Raw genomic sequence first — 21,453 nt, 5'->3', positions numbered from 1 at the left:
CCCTTTATCTACATAGGGAGCGGGGTCCTGTTCCACGGAAGCCACCATGTTGCACCGTCATGTTTCTACATGGACAAAATGGACAAACCACAAACACTTGCTCTGCCTCTGGGCCTTTTTGCCGCCGTAGCTTCTCCTGTTGGTTGCAATCTGCAACCTCATCACAAGATGCCACTAAATCCTACACACTTGTCGTTTAACTAATCCCTACACTACGCTTACATGCCATCCTTGCATCCCTCCCCTTCGACCCCAAATTAACCATCTACTCTGCCTTGCACCCATCAGGCGTCATCCTCACCCTTCCACCATCCCTTATCCTCTCTCAAAACGTACATTGTACCAATCTCATTCTTCCTTTAAAGGATAAGTTCACACAAAAATGGAAATTCAGTCATTATCTTCTCACCCTCATGACGATGGAAAGGACTGGTGTCGGGACGTTTTTTTGGTGCACAAAACAGTCAAGTCAACTTGGCATTTCGGGGGTTCTGGAGACTTGGATTACGCCAGACGAGCAGTATGGAGCCACTATGTTTTTTGTTTTTGTTTGTTTGTTTGTTTGTTTGTTTTTATGTTTGAAAGTTGGTTACCATTCGGTTCACTCTTGTGGACTAGAAAACTTAACCCGTCACCATGGGGGTGAGTGGATAATGACAGAATTTACATTTTTGGGTGAACTTGTCCTTTAATTCCTCCCCACCCTCCCTACAATTCTTTATGAGGTGAAATCCAGAGAAGTTTGAGGACTTCCCCCTCTCCCATCAAGTCGCCCTCCCTCCTTCGTTCTCTTCCCTCTCTCCTGCCCCATCCTGCCCTACAAGGGGAACACCAGAAACCCAGAGAAGGTGGAGTACTTCCACCCTCCCATCAGGTTCCCTCTCTCCAGTTTGAGGTAAGCCTTGTCCCCTCTCTCCATCACCACCAGCCCGGCGTTGGTGGCAGCTTCCCGGGTCACGTCCTGATCGCCGGCGAAGGCCGAGATCACCGGCCAGCCATTGAGAACCAAACTCACCTGGGACAGGAGGGAGGAGGAGCATAGGAGAAGTTAATGGGTGGCGAGCAGTGGTGGATAGAGTACTCAAATCAATTACTAAATAAAAGTATAATGGAAAAAAATACTTCATTAGAATTAAAATGTCTGCATTCAAAAGCTTACTCAATCTATTAAGTATAGCGGTAAAATGTACTTATAAGTATCAAAAGTAAAAGTGCTCATTCTTTCAGAGTGTTAAATTATTGATGCATTAACCTGTAAGAAGTATTTTAAAGTTGTCGGTCTAACTGCTACATGTTGGGAAGATTAAACTTGAACATATATTTTAGGAGCTTGTTGTATGTTTACTTTGAACCTTATTCTGCGAAGTAACTAGTACTACTACTCCAGCCGGCAGATACATGTAGTGGAGGAAATAGGCGTATAATATTTCCCTCTGACATGTAGTGGATGAAAAGTAAAGTCTCACAAAATGGAAATACACTCAAGTAAAGTGCCAGTACCTCAAATGTGTAGGCTACTTAAGTGCAGTTTATTGTTTATTGTTTATCTGTATCCCCATTAGTTGTTACCGAGGTAACAGCTACTCTTCCCAGGGTCCAGGAAGAGTATACTTATTAGAAGTTACATTATGTCCTCCATGCATTTCTCGGTTTCTCAATTTCTCAATTTGTTTTTTGAAAAGGTTTCATGTGAGTTAAAAAAAAAATACAAGAGATACAAGATTTCCATCCTACAAAGATGATAGGTATATGGTGAGAATGTTCACCCCATGCTATTCTTAGCTTTGATCACTGTGTATTCTGATGTCTCAGCCAGGGAGATCTTGGCTGTCCCAAGGTTTGTTAAAAGGCCAAAAAATGTTTGGGATGTTGCCATCCAGGCTTTGGAACAGCCTGCCTGAGGGTTTTAGACTACAAATCAGTAAATAACGGCAAAATTGTCAGTGTTAATTTAGGTCTCAGTAGACAAACACCTCTCAAATCAACACTTATCAACTCCAAGTAATTGTCACTGAAAAATCAACACTTATTAACACTGTGTGCTTAAAACACATTTTTACTGGCAGACCTTCATGCAGTTTTTTTTAAGCGTAAATATGTTTCCACCTATAATTTACAACTAATATTGCATGCCAGCAATTGCTCTGCGCCATGCAGAGCAGAGCACCCGCCAGCATTGTTATAGTAGTGAGATAGGCCTGGCCACCATATGTATTTCTTTATTTCATTTACTTTCAACCCTCGTTTGAACCCATTGATACCTGATGCAGCATTTGTGTGTGTATCCCTTTAAGACTTAAAGGGATACACACACAAATGGGGGATATACACGCAAATGCTGCATCAGGTATCAATGGGTGAATACATGTCAGACTTATCGTTTATTTCAATAGCTGTTAATTATTTTCTCATTGTCTGAAAGCAAAGTGCAAATCTGCTTTGACACAAATCAAGTGGAATCATATTCTTACATGACTCACTGACTGTTGCTCTTACTTGTATTGTCTGCCGGTTGTAAACTTTGACCACGTGGAAGCTGAAACTGTAGACTCCTTTTCTGGGGGCCACAAAGACACTCCTGGCTGGATCGAAATGACTGCCCACGTTTACAAGGATCTAGGATGAGACAGGGAGAGAAAGAGACAGCACTGCAGTATTAGTAGTGGTAGCAGCAGTAATAGCGGAGCCGCCACCGGGGGGGGGGGGGGGGGGGGGGACAACCGAGTATGTTGTCCCGGGACCTGTCTGTTATGTGGACAGTCAGCCTGGGGAAGTGATGCGAGAGATAACGTTGCCCCACCCAGGCACAGGAAACAGCGCTGACTGAGTAGCAGCAGGAGTCGCAGTATTCCATATAGATTCCACAGTGGGAACTTCCTCACTGAAGCACCACAGGTGATGGAAATAAAGTAGCGTTAGGACAGAGCAGAGAGAGAGAGAGAGGGAGAGACAGACAGACAGACAGACAGACAGACATACTTGCTTGTCATTGAAAAGTTACAGTAGGCTATGCAGCTAGTTACGGAGTCACAAACATGCACACACAGCAACACACTAGTTCACTAACAAAGACCACGCCGCAATCAAATATATTTAAAGGAACACTCCGCCCATTTTCAACCAGCTTTGTATCATTAGAACATCAGTAGTATATCAGAAAACTGTAAACGGTTTTGAAGTCTGTCATTTAATTTGACAGTTATTGAGTGTTAAAGTGTGGACCAGTGACACTGGTCCACACTAACTCAAATTAATAACTCATTAACTCAAATCAACTCTCAATAACTGTCAAACTAGATGAATGATGAATAGTTTGACAGTTATTGAGAGTTGATTTGAGTTAATGAGTTATTAATTTGAGTTAGTGTGGACCAGTGATGTCACTGGTCCACACTTTAACACTCAATAACTGTCAAATTAAATGACAGACTTCAAAACCGTTTACAGTTTTCTGATATACTACTGATGTTCTAATGATACAAAGCTGGTTGAAAATGGGCGGAGTGTTCCTTTAAATGATTTATTGACGGAAAGGGGGTCAAGGGAAGATCGGGATGCAACCCACATACTGCAACCCACCTGCAATTGCCGCTCATCACCATAGGTGTCGGCAGAGAGAACGAAACGGGAATCCTCGAAATTATCATTAGGCTTCGAAAAAAATTGGCAGAACTTTGGTTAAAGTTAAACAATTAAAACAAATCCAGAACTCAGCACTTGTAAATCTTAAGTCATGACTCGTTTTGATCAACAACCCTGGCAATGGTCATTTTGTTATGACGCAGTAATAATCTTAACAAAACTATCTTTCTCTCCCTCCCTCATATTCCATTGGTTTAGACTTTTGATTGGTCCCCCTCCCGTATTATGTTCCACCTCAACGTCCTGTTTCACCCACATGGAAAGAATCTATATGTACCCTATATGTTTTAATATAGGGCCACATATAGTTTTCCCATATATGGTGCATACATAAAATTGGCCGTTTTCCTATATTATATGTACATATATGTACCTATATGTATAGGTACATATATGTACCTATATGTACATATAATATAGGAAATCGGCCAATTTTATGTATGCACCATATATGGGAAACCTATATGTACATATATGTACCTATATGTAGGATTTTAAATAAAAAAAAATAGCAGCGCACACGGGATTCGAACCCTGTTCTCCAAGGTTCAAGCCGTGCGCTCTAGTGCTGAGCTATACATTTTCTTATAATAAGCAGAGAGCCGGGCACATTATATACTCTCTCGCACACAACGTAGACCACAATTGTCAGCGATCGGGAAGTTATTTTATGTGATGCGTACGATCGTAACAGACTAAAATGATGTTGTGTGTGTGTGTGCATCTATAGTCTGTAGGCTGTACGGCTTAGAGGTTAACTTCATTTAACACCAGAGACTCAGGAGGTAGGCCTACACAGAGCCTCGTATAGTCTGTTACAATAACAATAGTGTGCCCAGAGCACCTCGTTCCGCACTTGGTGCAGACCGGTGCAGACTTGCTTTGGTCTAGTCAGTCACAGCTAGTAAGTACTTGCGCATGCTCGTTGCTGCAGGAACTGAATTCATTATTTTATAGTATTGCGCTAAACTATTAACCATAGTTGTGTCCTGGAAGCTTTTTGCTGGCACCACATAGCCTATAGTCCCATATTTATGATATTTCATGTGACATAAAATGCGTTGAAATGTAGTTTTCGTGTAGATCAGATTTCAACTCTCAGTTACACAATAAAAGACAATAAAATGCCAATTCACACACTATCAATATTGTCTCTATTCCAAACTACAACAAATGTTTTAACAATATGATGAACCAAATTGTGTTTTTTTACACGTTTACGTTGTAACCGCATTTTAGCCGGTTGAAAAGAGGGTGAAATTAGGTCTTAGACGTTCAAACCCAATATCACCCAGATTTAAACTAAAAATCAACGTTGAAAAAACGTTTTGTGCTCGCTGGGTATATATGGATTATGACACAGTGTATACAAACAGATTTGTAAATGACCTATATAGGAGGCATATACCTTGTATTGTGTACATATATGGCCTATATGTGGATATAAAGAAGTGAGACCTATATGACCTGTATTATGAACATATAGGGCCTTTATGTGTATATAAAGAAGCTATATAGGAGACATATATGCCCTGTATGTGCACATATAGTACCTATATGTGGATATAAAGAAGCTATAGGAGACCTATATGCCCGGTATATGCACTTATATCCACCTGAATCTGGCTTATATGCAACCTATATGCAGCATAAATGTGGCCTATATGCGCATATATGCACCTAAATCTGGCCTATATGCAACCTATATGCGGCATATATATGGCCTATATGCTCCTATATGCGCATATATGCACCTAAATCTGGCCTATATGCAACCTATATGCGGCATATATATGGCCTATATGCTCATATATGCTGCATATAGGTTGCATATAGTTGCATATATGTTCATATAGATTCTTTCCATGTGGGCAACAGGAAATACATGAAATCAAAGAAGTAAAGATGCCGTTTCATGGGGTCTTTAAGGGTTATGAAACAAGTTTTTGGGGTCACACACACACACACACACACCCACGCACACACACACACACACACACACACACACACACACACACCAGTGAAACCTACCTGGTCAAAGTAGATGGTCATGGTGCGGTTGCTCATCTCAGAGGGTTCATGGTTGGTGTTACGGATGGCTGAGAAGGCCACGCGCCCGGTCCCCGACCTCACCGACATGCCCAGAGCGTTACCTGACGGCTCTAAGGAGGGGGTGGAGTCACACACCACCAGGCACTTTCCCTCCAACACGATTGGCTCCGTGTCATTCTGACAGCTGACCTCCCAAGGCCCCCATTGGAGGAGAAGCACCAGTCCGAGAAGCAGGGTGGGCCTGGGAGCTTGGTGGGGCGAAGGGGAGGAAGATGGACAGGGCATGATAGCTCCAAATGAGGAGGGGTTTCACCTGCTTATGATGGTGTTTTCACGCCAACACAGTTACGTAGGTCTGAGGTAACTCCTCAATCTCACAAATCTTGGGTGATAATGTCTTCCTTACGGTAATGCCCTGGGTGGAGCGCACGGTAATGCCCTGGGTGGAGCGCACGGTAATGCCCTGGGTGGAGCGCACGGTAATGCCCTGGGTGGAGCGCACGGTAATGCCCTTGGTGGAGCCCACTTAACTTTAGCAACAGCGTGTTTTCACCTAGGAGGAAAGAATGAGCGGAGGGCTTTGTGACGTCTCTCTCTCCTGAAACGATGGAGGTAATCCTCCGGTAGCTGGCAGCTCTGCCAGCGTGGGCGGAGAAGGAGTCTCCTTGGAGGGGATTATCAGTTGGCAGCACCAAGATGGAAGACGTAATTGTTCAGACTGCAGCGAGAATCAGGCCGGCAGCCAGTTTGGCTCTCATGCGGAGATCCAAACAGGTTTCAGTGGCGGGTGTCCAGGTTCCTCACCTGTTTGACTGGAACATAGAGGGGAAAAAAACAGCAGTGAAGCACTGAATCAAAGTAGGCTACTTTTAATCATACAAATATATGATTTTAAATATAAAGTACAGAATCTGCAGCAGCACCTGCTCTGTAGCTGACTGCTGCCACCAACCTACAATTGCACTCGGACCTAGGTGGGCAATTATCTTTCCTGAGGGCCCACATGAGAAACCCAGATTGTTGCCGGCGGCCCAAAAAATATTGTCATGCATAACCTTCTAATTTTATCACTAGATTAAATGATAGAAAACATAAAGTGCACTCATTCTCCAGCATTTATTAGGTTGAAAATCACTCCAAACAGCCAATTTCGGTCATCTCATTTGATTTTTCTAGCATCATAAGTAAAATGGTGTTGTTTGTCTTAGACCTCCCGGGCCAGGCAGAACCATCATGAGGGCCTGGTTCTGGCCCCCGGGCCGTATAATGCCCAGGTCTGCACTAGATAGAGGGTTTTCACGGAATTGTGTAGAGAACAGTTTGAAACGTAGCTTACGGTATTTCCTGTCAGCTATTGTATTAGCAGGAAGTAGGCAATTCAGAATGTTTATGTTGTCAAGTTAATAGTTCTATATGTGAAATTTAAATGTGTGCAATTAAACAGAAGGTTACTGTATGCGTGTGCAATCTAAAACCACTTTCATGCCAACCAGGGTTGGACCGGGGGTTACTTGACCCATGTTCAATGTTTCTTTTGTCAATTCACACCGAGTCAGTTAACACAGGTTAATCCCTGGTCATGACCATTCAGTGCCATTCACATCAATCGTTGATGTGAACCCGGGTTAACCTTTTCATACCCAAAATCACCCTGGGAATAACCCTGGTTGGACCCTTGGTGATAATAATAGGGTAAGTAATATACGTTATATTAATAGTAATAGGAGTGTAAATTGGCTAAATCAAGAAATGCCATGTCTTGTGGCAGAGGTAATCTATAAACTGGTCTAATTTCGACACTTCTCTTTTCCTTTCTCTCGCTCTCTTTGAACAAATACTATATCATCATTACAGGTAACCATTAGTAAAGACTGCAATGCTCAAAGCCACAGCGACAATAGATGTGACAATTGATGCAAGACATATTTGTGTAGCCTATCCCGACAAAGATCACATATAGTATGATAGGAAAGTGTTTGGTAAAGACATACATTACAGACGGATACAGACGTGTTCCTCTACACGACAAAACACATCGCCCTTCCCTCCTCCTAACCCTTTATAAAGCCCTGAAAACAGAAAACGAACTATGAAGAGGAAAATAATGATGATGATGATGATGGTGGTGGTGGTGGTGAAGAAGACGAAGATGAGGTAACGCTTTGGCCGGGCGGAGGCCGGAGTGAGCAGTGCCAGCTGGACTCAGGAGGGGGGACAGAGGACTATTGCAATCCCACTGCCGAGAAGCCATCTGTGGGTAAACACTCCCAATCTCCACCCCCAACCCAAGCTTTCCGGTTTAATCTATGTGACTGTGCTTGCATTCCTTCACACACACACACACACGCGCGCGCGCGCACACACACACACACACACACACACACACACACACACACACACACGCGCGCGTGCATGCACGCACGCACGAACACACACGCACGCACGCACACACACACACACGCACGTGCACAAACACACACACACACACACACACACGCACGCGCACACACTCGCACACACACTCGTACATGCACACACACACACGCGCACGTGCACACACACACACACACACACACACACACACACACACACACACGCGCACACACTCGCACACACACTCGTACATGCACACACACACATGCACGCTCGCCCGCACAAGCACTATGAAGACACCTGTACCCGTATCACAAAGTTCCCCAGCCTTAGCCTATATGAGAGGCATTCAGCAATATCAATAAACAACTGCCAAAAGCAATGAGCAACTAACTGACTTTTCATCACTTGAGGATCTTTTATTAAATACTAAAAGCTCTATTTTGTGATGTGGCTGACAATAAAACTAAGAGAAATCACTAGACTTTTTTTTTTTATTAAGAAATCTCATTTTGGAGAGTGTCATAATTTCCCGAATGTGCCTATACAATTTGTGCCTTTCGCTTAAAAATACATAACAGTATAGTATAGAGTACAGAAATATTCAATAAATCACACTTGCAACATTACAATGTCCTAAATTATACAAGAATTATGAGAAAGGTGAGAAACACTTACCTCTCTCTCTCTCTCTCTCTCTCTAACTGTTGGCTATACCTCGACATACAATAATTTGCTTGCTTCAGTAAAGTTAACGCATCCCAAGAGCCAGATTCCCCCTTGTCTACTGCTTTATCACTGTTCCTCTCTCTCTCTCTTCCTCCCTCTCTCTCTCCCTCTCTCTCCCACCCTTTCTCTCTCCCACCCTCTCTCTCCCCCACCCCCTCTCTCTCTCTCCCACCCTCTCTCCCCCACCCCCTCTCTCTCTGTTCCAGGGAACCCCTCTGTTCGAGCAGACGTTTAATCAGATCACGAGTGTGTTGTCACATCTCCTCGACCCCCTACCTGTTCCCCGTCCCAGCCCTCCTCCTCCCTCAGTAGACACGCTTAACAGAATTGATAGTACAATTCAAAAGGCCTCATCACTAAGCTAGCATCGGTTCTGGGCGGAAACAAAAACATGACACATTAAAAAGCAGAGTTACTTACATCCCATTCATTTATATTCATAGTCATCTAAATTATATCACCACAAGGCCATCTTGGTAGGAAAATAAGTTAACAGGCAATTGGAATAAATTAATATGACACCACAGTAATGAGCTGTGTATAGTTGTAAGGCCACCTGACATCATTAGTGATTTATAACAAATAATGTACCGCTCAGCATAAAGGTGAAACTGTCAAACAGTAGCCTACCTCAGGCAAGGTCACCAAATCTGTACACAGCATTGAGAGGAATGGTGAAACAGATCAGTGCAATTGGAGACAGCGACAAACCATAAATTGGGCTTTAGGTGTAGCGGTGCCTGGCGGAGATCTGCACTCTACTGAGTGCGTCGGCTTTTCTAGTTTACACCCCGTTTTTAGCTGAAATATAACCATATGCAGCTGGAAGCTCACTTCTATTTCTCTTCATTTCTTCTCATAGCTCGAGCACCTGGCTCAGATTTAAGCTAAAAGCAGGGTGTTTAATGACATCTTTTCAAGTCAACTTGGCATCTCAGGGCTTGTGGAGACTTGGATTACGCCAGGTGAGCAGTATGGAAGCTTTTTCTGTATTTTCTCTGTTGTTTTTACATTTCTCCTCATGGCCCCCTTCACACTCCGCAGACGGCTCTACTTGCGTGATGACGTGGCCGGTCTCCATTTTTCCAAACGGGGACTGTGCCGGCTGCATTCTACTGCATGTAGTACACTGACTGTCGGCAAGTACCTCATAAAACCCCACATATAAAAAAATCTGAACTATCCCTTTAAACGAGTGCATGCTGTACGTCCTGTTCAAGCTCTGCCAACTCTCCTACCACCCTTTCTTCAATAGCACAGATAACCAATGGGGCGGTGTTCTTCCCGTTGTCATGGAGACAGGGGTTTAAGTAGGGGTAGAGGGCCTCGGTGAAGACACACCCACTGTAAGTATAAATGTGAGTCTTTGCTTCCTGGTCATAGAAAGAGACCACCCCGTCCTCGTAGTCCAGGAACACGCCCACCTTCTGGGGTTTGTCCCAAAGGCGCAGGGGGATGGAGGGGCCGGCACAGGCGTTGAGGCTGCCGCCTCTCCGCCGGCAGATCGCCCAGTAGCCGCTGTCCGGCCGTACCATGATGCTCCCCTTCCTGTTGATGGACTCCCTGGCCACGCCCAGGTCCCAGTCTGTTTTATCCCCCACCTGAAACAAAATGTACAGAATGAATACAGGGTTAGATATGCAAACATGTCATCCAATTTGGTAACTGCAGAGAAAGAGTTTGCTTTCTTTGGTCCGAACCACAGTGGGGAAGTTTTTTTTTTTTTTATATCAATTATTTATTGACTTATTTATTGATTTTTTTATATAAAGACAAGGAAGAAAAACATAAAAACCACAAACATCAACAAAAAAACTATACATACACATACACAAACATATTCACTCAGAACGTAACTCCCCTCCCCGCAGGACCCACCCACAAACCTGCATAGATATTAGCTCACATTGAACAGATACACAGGCAGAATCAACAAGCGAACAGTCTCCACCACACAGCAAAGAAAAGACAAACGCAACCTAGCTATCATGACTTTGTAGCATTTCTGTGTTTGGTTCATTTAGGTTCACACTTCCCAATTATAAGCAAATCAGGGCTTGTAAAGACACATGGACTCAAAGTAGCTCATTTATAGGACAATTGAGCAACTTGTCATCTTGCCAGGTTAGACATTTTGGTGACAGGAATGTCTGATTCAGTGTAACTTTAGCTAGCATGATGAACTTGTCTGTACTATTTGCTGAACTTTACCTTCCCTGGTGTTAATTACAACATTAATTGAAGAACACATGAAGAAATAGCTGAGCATCATTATATACAACTTTGGGTTTTGTGTTCGTTTCATGTCATTGGTTCGGACTATGTTCTCTCTAGTAAACCACACCGCAGTTTGCTTGGAAGAGGACCGGCTACCTTATTCTGAGGTGGTCTTCTTGCAGTTATTTGGTTCACACCTTAGTTCGAACTTCAAATGGCATTGTTCTCACCTTCCCCAAGTTCAGTCCATATAAACTGCTGTATTGAAACAAACTTAAAAAACTGCTGGTCACAATAACAAACAAAGTTGATGAGTTTGTTTTATGTGTAGCCTACCTGTACCACCCAGTAGCGTCTTCCAGTGGTGAAACCTTGTTTCCCCAGAACGGAGACACAGGAGTCAAACCTCCGGGGGTCATCAGGAAGAGGGATGGGGTTCTGCTGGGTGCTGAGCTTCACCTGTGGATTATCATCATCATCATCATCATCGTCAACAACAGCTATTCTGTTGCTGTTAATTATCACTATTATAATCATCTTTGTTATGGTTATCACCTGTCCGTCCATCCTTACAATCTTGTAGCACTTTTGAGGTCTGACTTTGAATGTGCCCGAGCAAACGTACAGATTCAGAACAGCCGCATTTTGCATTTGTGGCAATGGCATATAGAGAGCCAAAGTGGAACGTCACTTCCTGCTTCAGCACTGTACCAGAGATTTTCATCCGCCATTTATTTCCCCATAGACATTTCGTAAAAAGCTTATAAAAAGAGTTTTACTGGTCCAAACCAAACGGTACAGATATATTTAAAAACAGGAGACATCACATAACATTTCACTGGGACCAAAACGTTAAAAAAAATGCGGGTTTGAAGAAAATATTTTTTCGATGTTGTTTTGGTCCAAGTGAAATGTTCTATGGTCTCTCCCGATTATAGCGTTAGCTGAACCGTTTGGTTTGAACCAGTAAAACGCTTTTTAGAAACATTTTACAAAATGTCTACGGGAAAATAAATGGCGGATGAAAATCTCTGGTACAGTGCTGAAGCAGGAAGTGACGTTCACTTTGCACTCTCTATGGCTTTGCAGTTGTGTCAAATCTCATAGCATCAGGGCATCATGGAGGTACAACGGAGAGTGGTGCAAATGTTTATATATACAATGACCCGGCAAGAAAAAGATACTTGGCCGTGGTAACAGCTAAACTGGTGCATACAACTTCCTGTGGCAAGTTTCTTTTTGCGACGTATTGACAAAACCAATCCAACAAAAATAACAAAATTGTAATATTACAAACACTAGATATGTAATGTAACAAATAAAAAAAATGGCCAGGTGGTGGAGTGATTTAGTGAAGGCCATAGCTGGCAACATGAAGTTGTAAGGCAGCGGTCTCCTCCATGCAAAAGCATTGAGAAACAGAACGTGAGCCTATTGTGGAATGGTAAGGTTCACTTCCATTTTCACACCAAGAGACTGGAACAATGCTGCTGGTCTGCTGTCTTCTCCAAATGACAAACGTGCTGTGATGGGCACATCCGGCGCATTAGAGATCATCTCACGAAGCGACAGATGACAGTCTGACCGTGACTCACTTCCTGACTTTTATGGCATGCGCGGGTCAGTTTAGTATTATTAGAAGGAAAAATTAAAAGTAGGGTACTGAACTGACCATCTGTTATTGGCTGATTGCTTTGAGGTGATGTCACCACCTGTGGTAACATCACCTGGCACCAAACATCAGACAGATGGTCAATTCAGCGCCATACATTTCACCATGAGGTGTCGGGCTTCACCATGGGTATGGGCTTTAGTTACTTTTTAAAGTTAAATGTTCACAATAATACTTAATAAAGGTATACTTGTGAATTTCATACTGTCGAGGAAAGAACAGTATTAATATCTACAAAACCTTTACCACACCATGATGAAGTTCCATAGCACCCAAGCATCAAGGAGTGAGGTTTGATGACCATCGACCTTCAGTGAAGGTGTTGTGTTCCATTTCACCACACAACACGACAGCATCTTGAAGAACCGTCATACCTGCTTTCCATCTCGTGACAGAACCAGCCAGGCTGCAGCGGTCACAGGATCCAGAGTCACGTCCACTGGAGTGACAGAGGGACAGTATAGGAGTGAATGAGAAGGTAATGATGATTAGGGACCATGATCGATTCAATTGAGCTGAATGAATTAAAGTATCGAGGCATGTTGATAGGCCCACACACACACATACATACCTGCATATTGATTAGTCCTGTTCACTTCTGCAAAAGAGGAGAATACATGTTTTTGTCAATTTTTACTTGTTCATCTTTGATTGTTTTATGGAACTAGCTAATGAAATTCCTATTCTTATTACAGTCGTGCAGGAACATTTGTAAAAATGAATGACCATTGCTGGTTTGTTTTATATATCATGGTGAATAATGTATTTTTCAGGTAGTGCGGATTGGGTCCAACCCCCCCCCCCCCCCCCCCCCCCCGGATGTATTGAAACAAATATACAAAACATACAAAACACCAGAGAAATCCAAAATCCCTACCCTCCCATAAACCCAGATAAGTGAAAGAGGGGAAAAAAGGGGGAAAAGTCTACATGGAAACAGACACACTTCCTTGACACTATTGTATCATCTAAAGAACAACAAAAACATGTCACATCCCTATGGTGCCGGTGGCATCAGTGGTGTCTATATACTCTAGGTAAGGCCCCTCGTGAAAAAGTGCTACTACACAAAACCTATTTGTGCAGTAGTGGCTATGTAGTGACATACAGGAATGGTGCAGTGAATGTGTAGTTGATACACTACTCACAATAGTCCAGTAGAGTTCTGCAAAACAGTAGTATTTCCAGTAGTAATCAAGCAGTGAATTTTGCTACTTGGTGTTAGTAGTGGAAAAAGCTGTTAAAACCATTGACAGTAAATAATTAAAACACTACTGCTTCACTACACAGGCATTTAAATAGTAATCATGTAGAGGTTTTACTACTTGCTCATATTTGTGAATATGTAGTCACAACACTACAGCAACACTACAATATTTTAAATAGTAATCACGTAGTGGTTCTACTACTTGCTTGTACAGTATAGTGAATATGTAGTCACAGCACTACAGTAACACTACACATATTTTAAGTAGTGTTTAGATCGAGCAGGGGTGGCCAAACTTTTTTGGTTGTGGGCCGCATACAGAAAAATATAAGGAGTCGCGGGCCAAACAATATTAAGCGTGGCAGTTTTCGCGGCAAAAAGATTGGACCAGAAAACCCTTTTAAAATTTTAATTTCTACCTAAATAAATATGACACATAAGTTTATTGATGTGCTCACCTATTACAATGGGTATTTCTGTATGTTTTCAAAATATAATTTAACATAACATTAGTATTAAACATTCATTCAGTATTCAAAATGTTTAAAAATAAATAGACCAGGTCAGGGTACTCAAGTATAACCCATTTTCAATGGTTCTAAATTGAAAAAACAAAATGGGGGGAATCAGTTTTTTTGTTTTTGTTTTTCAGTTTCTTTTCCTAATTTTTTTGTTTTTCAGTTTTTTTTTCAGTTTTTTTTCAGTTTTCGTTTTTTCGTTTTCATTTTCCGTTTTAAACTTTAAAACAGAAAAACGGAGTTGGCCCGCGGGCCGAGATTGAGGGCAGCTGTGGAGGGAAGCAGCACACAAGGAAATTACAACACCAAACTAGACAGAGTTCATGACAACTGCAAAGCTAAATGTTTCTTTTTCAATGTTCAGTAAACTAAATAGAGATGTCAAGCAGAGCAGTTTCAGCAAGAAAGAGGCTTGAAACACCCAATACAGCGAATCTGTGACATTGACAACGTAATCATAGAAGGCATTTTCCTAAACCACAATCAAGTCTGGCATGGTGTGTTAGCTACAGTAGCTAAAGCTAATCTAAGCCTGTTAGCCTGAGTTCACTTGATCAAAGATACTTTATACACAATCAGATAAGAGGGTGTGTGTGTAGGGTGGTTGTGGTTGACACTAAATGTGTGTGAGTGGAGGTCAGCTTCTCTGAACTTATTTGCAGAGTGAAAGTCATGCCAGCCAGAGGCGTCTGGCTTACTGTAAGGAGCTCAAGTGCACCACCACTACCAGGAAACCGGAGGCGGTTGCTGGTATAGGAATATTGTTGAAATATTGACTCATGAGGTTGGTCTGTTTATTCCCACACACGACTTACAGGTGGCTGTTCTGTGCATGTCTCATAGGTTACGTGATGGAGAAGTGTGACTGCAGCAAAAAAGATCTGAATAGTTCTGAAGATCATCAAGGCAATGTTAATTTTTTTAAATAAATAGGACAATATTCAATGTGGATTTGAAATCAAGCTTGTGTACTGTAAGCTCATTCTTGTTTGATAAGAATAATTTATATGCACGATAATATGATACTGAATAGGTAACTAGTAGCAAATGTGTCAGTTTTCAATAGTGATTCAATTCAATAGTGATCAGTAGTGATCAAAGACTACACATACAGAAGGATGTAGTAATTCCATAGGGATTGTGAAGGCATACAATAGTAAATGTGTAGTAATTAAATAATACATGTGAAGGGATGAGTAGTGTTTATATAGTCATTTCCCAAAAGCCAAATAGTGAGACAGAACTAATTAAGTAGTAATCATGCAGTGATTTAAATAGTCATCATGTAGTCATCACCACTAGTGATCAGTAGTGAATCGTCCCAATTCTCTACTCATTACTACTGAAATTACTACATAAATCACTACACATCACACACAACAGAAGATACTGACCTTCTACAGACAGTTTCTTCTCAAGTTCTTGGCAGACGTCCACCAGCTTGGAGACAGCTCTTCTCACTGTGCCGGTACAACTGTTTGCATAGACATGGACCTCAGACCAGTCCTTGGTGGACGGGGGCGTATTGAGAGAAGGGAAGCTCTACAGGGAAGAAGATGGCACACGTTGCTCATGAATGCATTTGACTTGAAAAGGGGATTTTAAAATACATCATGTTTATGAATTTACCAAGACGTTTGCCATGTGTCCATGGCACACACACACACCATGGTGCACTTCGGACACATGGTAAGAACACACCTGCAAGTCCAGCTTTAAGTGGCTCACCATGCTCCTCTATGCAAATGCTCTGGGACGCTGAAACTTGCCCACTTGATAACACCAGTGACATGCATGTACCCGCACTCACTTACTCAACTTGTAACATTTGGATCTCTGGCTATAGAGAATATGATCCTGCCTGTCAGATGTTCTTGTATGAAATCCTCAATGCCACTGGGGTGAATCTGTATGTGTGAGAGATGTCACTAATAAGTCATACCATTAATTATGCGTATGCAATTATAATGATAGCTTATTGATTATGAAATGCCAATCAATGGAACTTCAATTTTCTACAACAATGATGTAGATGATGTCCTCTAGAGCAGCACGGGTCTCAAACCTTTTCACATCAAGGACCCCTAAACTGACAAAAATTAGACCACAGACCCCCGTTTGCTAAGATTTTTGCTTTTAGATGCTTTATTACAGAAAGTGTATGAAACCCGTGAGCAAAACAGTCCTACATTCTGTCATTGTGTTACTTATGGATGGAATTATAGTGAAAATAATGACCCCCCTTTTTGCTGGGGACCGACTGGGACCCCCTCAAGGACTACTTTGAGAACCACTGCTCTAGAGTCACTGTTTGTTGGTCAGTAGTACCATGTATCAGTATCATTCTTTTGACATCTGAACTGGGCTTCTCTGACTACTGGAACATTACATCTTGTGTATTGGTAAATAATGTATCCAAAAATCAATTGCTAATTGTTGTTTTCGCTTGTTTCATGTGACCATTTGAATGCCGCAAGTCACGGGACTGGCTTGCCAGGTCCTGGTCCTGCTTCCTTGCTTTGTTGGTTGATAACATCTAAATCGTCAGTCTGCTCCTGCTCAAATCTGCCTTTTCTCAACACTGGGAAACCTGTCTTGAGAAAGACTGATTAACTGTTGACACAATAAATTGACATTGGCTTAGACTTTGCAGGGTGTCTAACCTGGAGGAGGTGGAGATGGTTCTCGGTGTGCTCCAGGTGCTTCAGCTCATCGCTTCTCCTCTGGAGTTCACTGATTTCCTGGCCCAGTTGGTTGAGGAGCTCCTCAGCTCTCCTCTCAGCTGCTTTCTGCTTCTCTTCGATCTCCTCAATGAGAACAGACTGGCTTCTCTCAATAGCGCTTACCAACATGCTGCAGACCTGAACGCTGGCCTGTATCTCTCTCTCAGTGCTTTTCTGACAAAATGAAATGAATCATTGCATAATTAATAACAAAATATTGGAATGTGGAAAAAAGTGGTATAGCTCTCACCTGAGAAAGTTAAATATGACACTTATCACACTTCTTTTCATTTGCAAAATAGACCAACTAAACCCCAAACCCAAATCTTCTGCAAAGCCTGACACCGAAAGGTGAAAAGTAGAGGGTGACATCACAGGGCACAGAGACCAGCCAATAGCAGATGGCCAATGCAGCACCCTACTTTTTAAATACATGGCCTTGAATCCAGAGCCCCTGTCACAATGATCAATTATGAATGATTAATGATTAGTCAAATCATAAGTAGGAGCCCTAACATCAACTTTTGTGTTGTCGTATCTTTAGTCTTCAGTTCACAACTATTTCTGGGCACATCAATGTTGCTGTTTAAAATGATGAATATAATGCAACACATACTTTGCTGAGCTCCACTGTGTATTTGATCCCTTTCATCTTTCCCAGCCTGGCCTGGATCATCTGTTGAAACTCTGTCTCTGTCTTCTTCAGCTGGGTCTGTGGAGCTCAAACACAAGAGTTGCACTTGCATTCAGCTCGGTTGGCTTAATCTGGGAAATTATATTAACTGATTGGATGGTGAACTTTATTTCTAAATGAAAATCCCATACATCAGCAAGCATCGCATTATCACTATCAAGAGGACACACTATCATCACTTGACTTGTTCCTATGATCCTATCTGGCAGACAAGCAAGCAGAATTATACTTAACAGTATAGCTACCGAAATATGATCAAATAGATGAAGAGAACTCAGTTTAGCGGGCAGGATGAGATCATATTAAATCAAGTAGCCTGCTGTAAACCGTACTTCCTCTCACCTTGATCCTCTTGCTCTCCTTGTCCATAGGGACAGCCTTGTGGTCCTTGTGATCCGTCTCTGTGCATTTCACACACAATGGACTCTGGTCCTTCTTGCAGAACATCACCAGGGGCTTGTTGTGTTTTCTGCAGAGGTTTCGGGCGCTGAAGGTGGCCGGATCCGTCACCCTGTGTCCCTTTAGGGCCGCCTCCCTCTGATGAGGTATCAGGTGGTTTTCACAGTAAGACGCCTGGCAAACCAGACACGACTTGACTGCTGTCAGCTTGTTCCCAATGCAGATGTCACAGGGAACTTCAATGGCCTCGGTGTGCTTTTGGGGCTTGTCCTTCAGAGACCTTTTGATGAAGATTATTTCAGATTAATTCAAGCGGGGAAAAAATAAGAAGATCAAATCATCGTTCATTCCTTTCGTTCATTAGTAGGGTTAAAAAGGAAATAATCTGATTAAAAATACAAAAACAAAATTGTAGAAATAATAATAACATGAAACATACTTTTTAAATTCCCCAGTGATTTCTCTGAGGACTCGGTTGATCCTGAGCTCTGGGCGGATCCTGAACGTCTCTTTGCACAGCGGACACTCAGCCACATTCTTCTTATCCCAGAAGTTCTTGATGCAGACCAGGCAGAAGTTGTGTCCACATGGGATGGAGACGGGGTCGGTGAAGGTGTCCAGACAGATGCAGCACTGGAACTGCTCCTCAGACAGCACAGAGGCCATTTTTCTGAGCATATAACATAGCATAACATAACATAACATTGTTTTGTGCTAGGAATTCATAGCAATTATGATGTTTAGTGATTATTCATTTATTAGTTGTGCACTGATTGGTTAGGTGCTCACTGATTGAATAAAACCTATTGTTATTTTGTTACCGATTCTGTGTACTGTATACTGTAGGGCCTATACTCAAAGTGACACTAAATGTGGGAACATCATATTCATATCAACTTGACAGCCTAAATCAAGATAAGATACCTGACATGTTTCGGCTGCTGTTTCTGCAGTCTTCATCAAATTTGATCAGTTTAAGTTGATGTAGGCTAATCCCTATATACATAGCTCTGTTGTTTCAGAATTGGCAGGGAAGCGCTATTTGCTGTGCTTTGGTTGTCACAAGGTGTCAGAGATGTAGCTATTTATTAAATTTGAACCTCACTGCATGTTGTAGTGATCATGACGTTATTAACACACACACACACACACACACACACACACACACACACACACACACACACACACACACACACACACAGAGAGAGAGAGAAATCAGCTGCACCCAAGCACACAGCATGCCATGAGCAGAAAGATGGAGACAACGCATCTGATCACTTTATTTCTTTAATTTAATGAACCTGGCACTGACTGGCTATTATTTTGTTTAGTTTTTTGTCGATTTTTGCAGCAATTATTTATTCTATGACTTTTCATATAGACATATATGTTCAGAGTGCTCCAGACAGGTCCCGCATTTCACGTTATGCAAAGCTCAGCTCAATTAATGCCTTAATCTGCTGCTGTGTAATAAATGTTTTATTTGATTTTGAATAGTAGTCTTTTTTGTGTTGTTATTGCGCTTTTCAGAGGTTATTATGATTAAAAAGTCCAGAAATAGGCATAGCGGGTATATATAACCTATGTTTTACGATATAAAAATATCATATAAAAAAAAAAGAATATCAGCCCCCTCCCCAGTTATAACCGCCCCCTAAGTCATTTTATCCTGGCGCTGGCCCTGCCATGTTATCAGACAAAACATACATTTCCAAGAGAGAATGTACTGTGTTCCAAATTTCAGAGTTCCCCTGATTGCAGCCATAAAGTGATAAAGTAAACAAACCGTGATACAATAGAGGTGAACAGTCACGTGACATCTCTTGGCCCCAGAAGGGAGTTTCCCATTCAGTTTTTTCCGTAGACATTTAAAAAAGATCCTTTGGTTATATAACGAGTTTTAAGGCTGGAACCAAGCCAATCCGTGACCCACTGAATCGTGAGTGACCATAAAACATTTCACTTGGAGCAAAAACAATAATGAAGCCATTGTTAGCAGGCTTGGAGGAGGCAGAAACAGTAGGCCTATTAAAAAAAAGTTATGACTTTATCTCTTATTATAAGAGGCATGGCACTGAGGTTAGTTTAATTCAAGCAGTTTGAATGTGTTGTAGGAAAACCAACACATGTCAGCCAGAAAAGAGGGGGACTTCGTCAAATCTGTTGCTCCAGTTTGGTTGGAATGAAAATCTGCATTCTTGAACCTTGGTGATTGAAAACCTCTAGCTTGCTGTACATATAGTAAGGAATGTTGTCGCACAGGTGTTGCAGAGAAGAGAAGACACAGAGAGGTCATTTTGGAAATACATTAGGAACATTTAAAAACTTATTATGAATTGGCTAAGGCCAATAATGTAGGTTTGGCACACTTCATTCCTGTCTTGCTCTACCATGAGACAAAAAAAGTGAAAATATGACTGCACCTTAAGGTCTTTCATTTTTGATGCATTTACCTCAAACACTTTGAAACATTATCATGTAGCTCGGTTAAATGTACATTTTCCCCTCTTTAAAAAGTTTATACTGTAACGGTCAGATATTTGCCAATATCTGAAACACTGACAAAATATTATGCTAGCCCTTTATTCTTGTCACATTTGTAAATTCCATGTCACCTGTTTCGACCGCTTTGTTATCTCAGTGCCTTCTCCTTACTTAACATTCTTGACAACCAGGCATTTGTCAGTATTAGTAGTTTTGGTTTAAGGCATTCATCAGTTTGCATAACAGAAATTACTGATATATCACAATGTAGCTATTTAGTACTAAGTGGTTAGGCCCATCTGTTATCAATCTTACCTGCAAGGTCGACAGACTGAGACGCCACAGTAGATGTGTAGCTGGCCGTTGTATAAATATGTACAAGACAGACACTTCCTGAAGAATATTGGCTACATACCTGATCAGCATTTAGCTCCTCCCACACTGTCATGTCTCAGACAGTTCAGCATAGCAGGTATTTCTGGTCCAGATGCCACCACCCTCACATGATCAGAGAGTGTAGCAAGAGGACTGACGTGTAGTCACAGAGAGTCTCAGCTTTTCCATCCAGAATGTGCCTTGTTTTTCCTAGTACTGCAATGCTCCTGACCAGCTTCGCGTGTGCATATTGTATTATGGGGTTTCCAGCAGATATCACCTAGAAATGTATTTGATACACTCTTTCTATATTAATATTGTCTATCTTGTACTTGAGTGTTTATTTTACAATTTCCAAACAACATCAT

The 21,453-nt window shown here is 41.9% G+C and overlaps 2 protein-coding genes across 2 annotated transcripts; both read right to left on the bottom strand.

Moving 5' to 3' along the window:
- Window positions 1-817: 817 nt before the first annotated feature.
- On the bottom strand, window positions 818-5,979 carry LOC310779545 (cerebellin-1; the record flags this gene model as incomplete). Its single annotated transcript, XM_083640069.1, has 3 exons — window positions 818-1,015; window positions 2,497-2,616; window positions 5,674-5,979. The coding sequence occupies 3 exons, from the start codon at window positions 5,977-5,979 to the stop codon at window positions 818-820; spliced, it is 624 nt and encodes a 207-aa protein (XP_083496195.1).
- Window positions 5,980-9,084: 3,105 nt separating this feature from the next.
- Window positions 9,085-21,071, bottom strand: LOC310779317 (E3 ubiquitin-protein ligase TRIM21-like). The gene is made up of 10 exons (XM_083639853.1): window positions 21,026-21,071; window positions 18,666-18,896; window positions 18,170-18,506; window positions 17,750-17,845; window positions 17,074-17,307; window positions 15,805-15,952; window positions 13,257-13,283; window positions 13,060-13,124; window positions 11,350-11,472; window positions 9,085-10,397 (listed from the first exon to the last, which is right to left on the bottom strand). The coding sequence occupies exons 2-10, from the start codon at window positions 18,890-18,892 to the stop codon at window positions 9,984-9,986; spliced, it is 1,671 nt and encodes a 556-aa protein (XP_083495979.1). The 5' UTR covers window positions 18,893-18,896; window positions 21,026-21,071; the 3' UTR covers window positions 9,085-9,983.
- Window positions 21,072-21,453: the final 382 nt, after the last annotated feature.

Source organism: Poromitra crassiceps (assembly GCF_964638095.1).
Source record: "Poromitra crassiceps genome assembly, chromosome: 7".
NCBI classification, from domain to species: domain Eukaryota; kingdom Metazoa; phylum Chordata; class Actinopteri; order Beryciformes; family Melamphaidae; genus Poromitra; species Poromitra crassiceps.
The sequence above is the reverse complement of the archived record's forward strand: the minus strand, read 5'-3'. Positions and strand labels throughout refer to the sequence as shown.

Excerpts from the sequence above, each read along its gene's own strand:
- LOC310779317 (XM_083639853.1), bottom strand. The coding sequence starts at position 18,892 with ATGGCCTCTGTGCTGTCTGAGGAGCAGTTCCAGTGCTGCATCTGTCTG. Across the intron at positions 18,507-18,665 it reads ATCACTGGGGAATTTAAAAA|GTCTCTGAAGGACAAGCCCC; the intron begins GTATGTTTCATG and ends CTTCATCAAAAG. Across the intron at positions 11,473-13,059 it reads TGTCACGAGATGGAAAGCAG|GTGAAGCTCAGCACCCAGCA; the intron begins GTATGACGGTTC and ends GATAATCCACAG.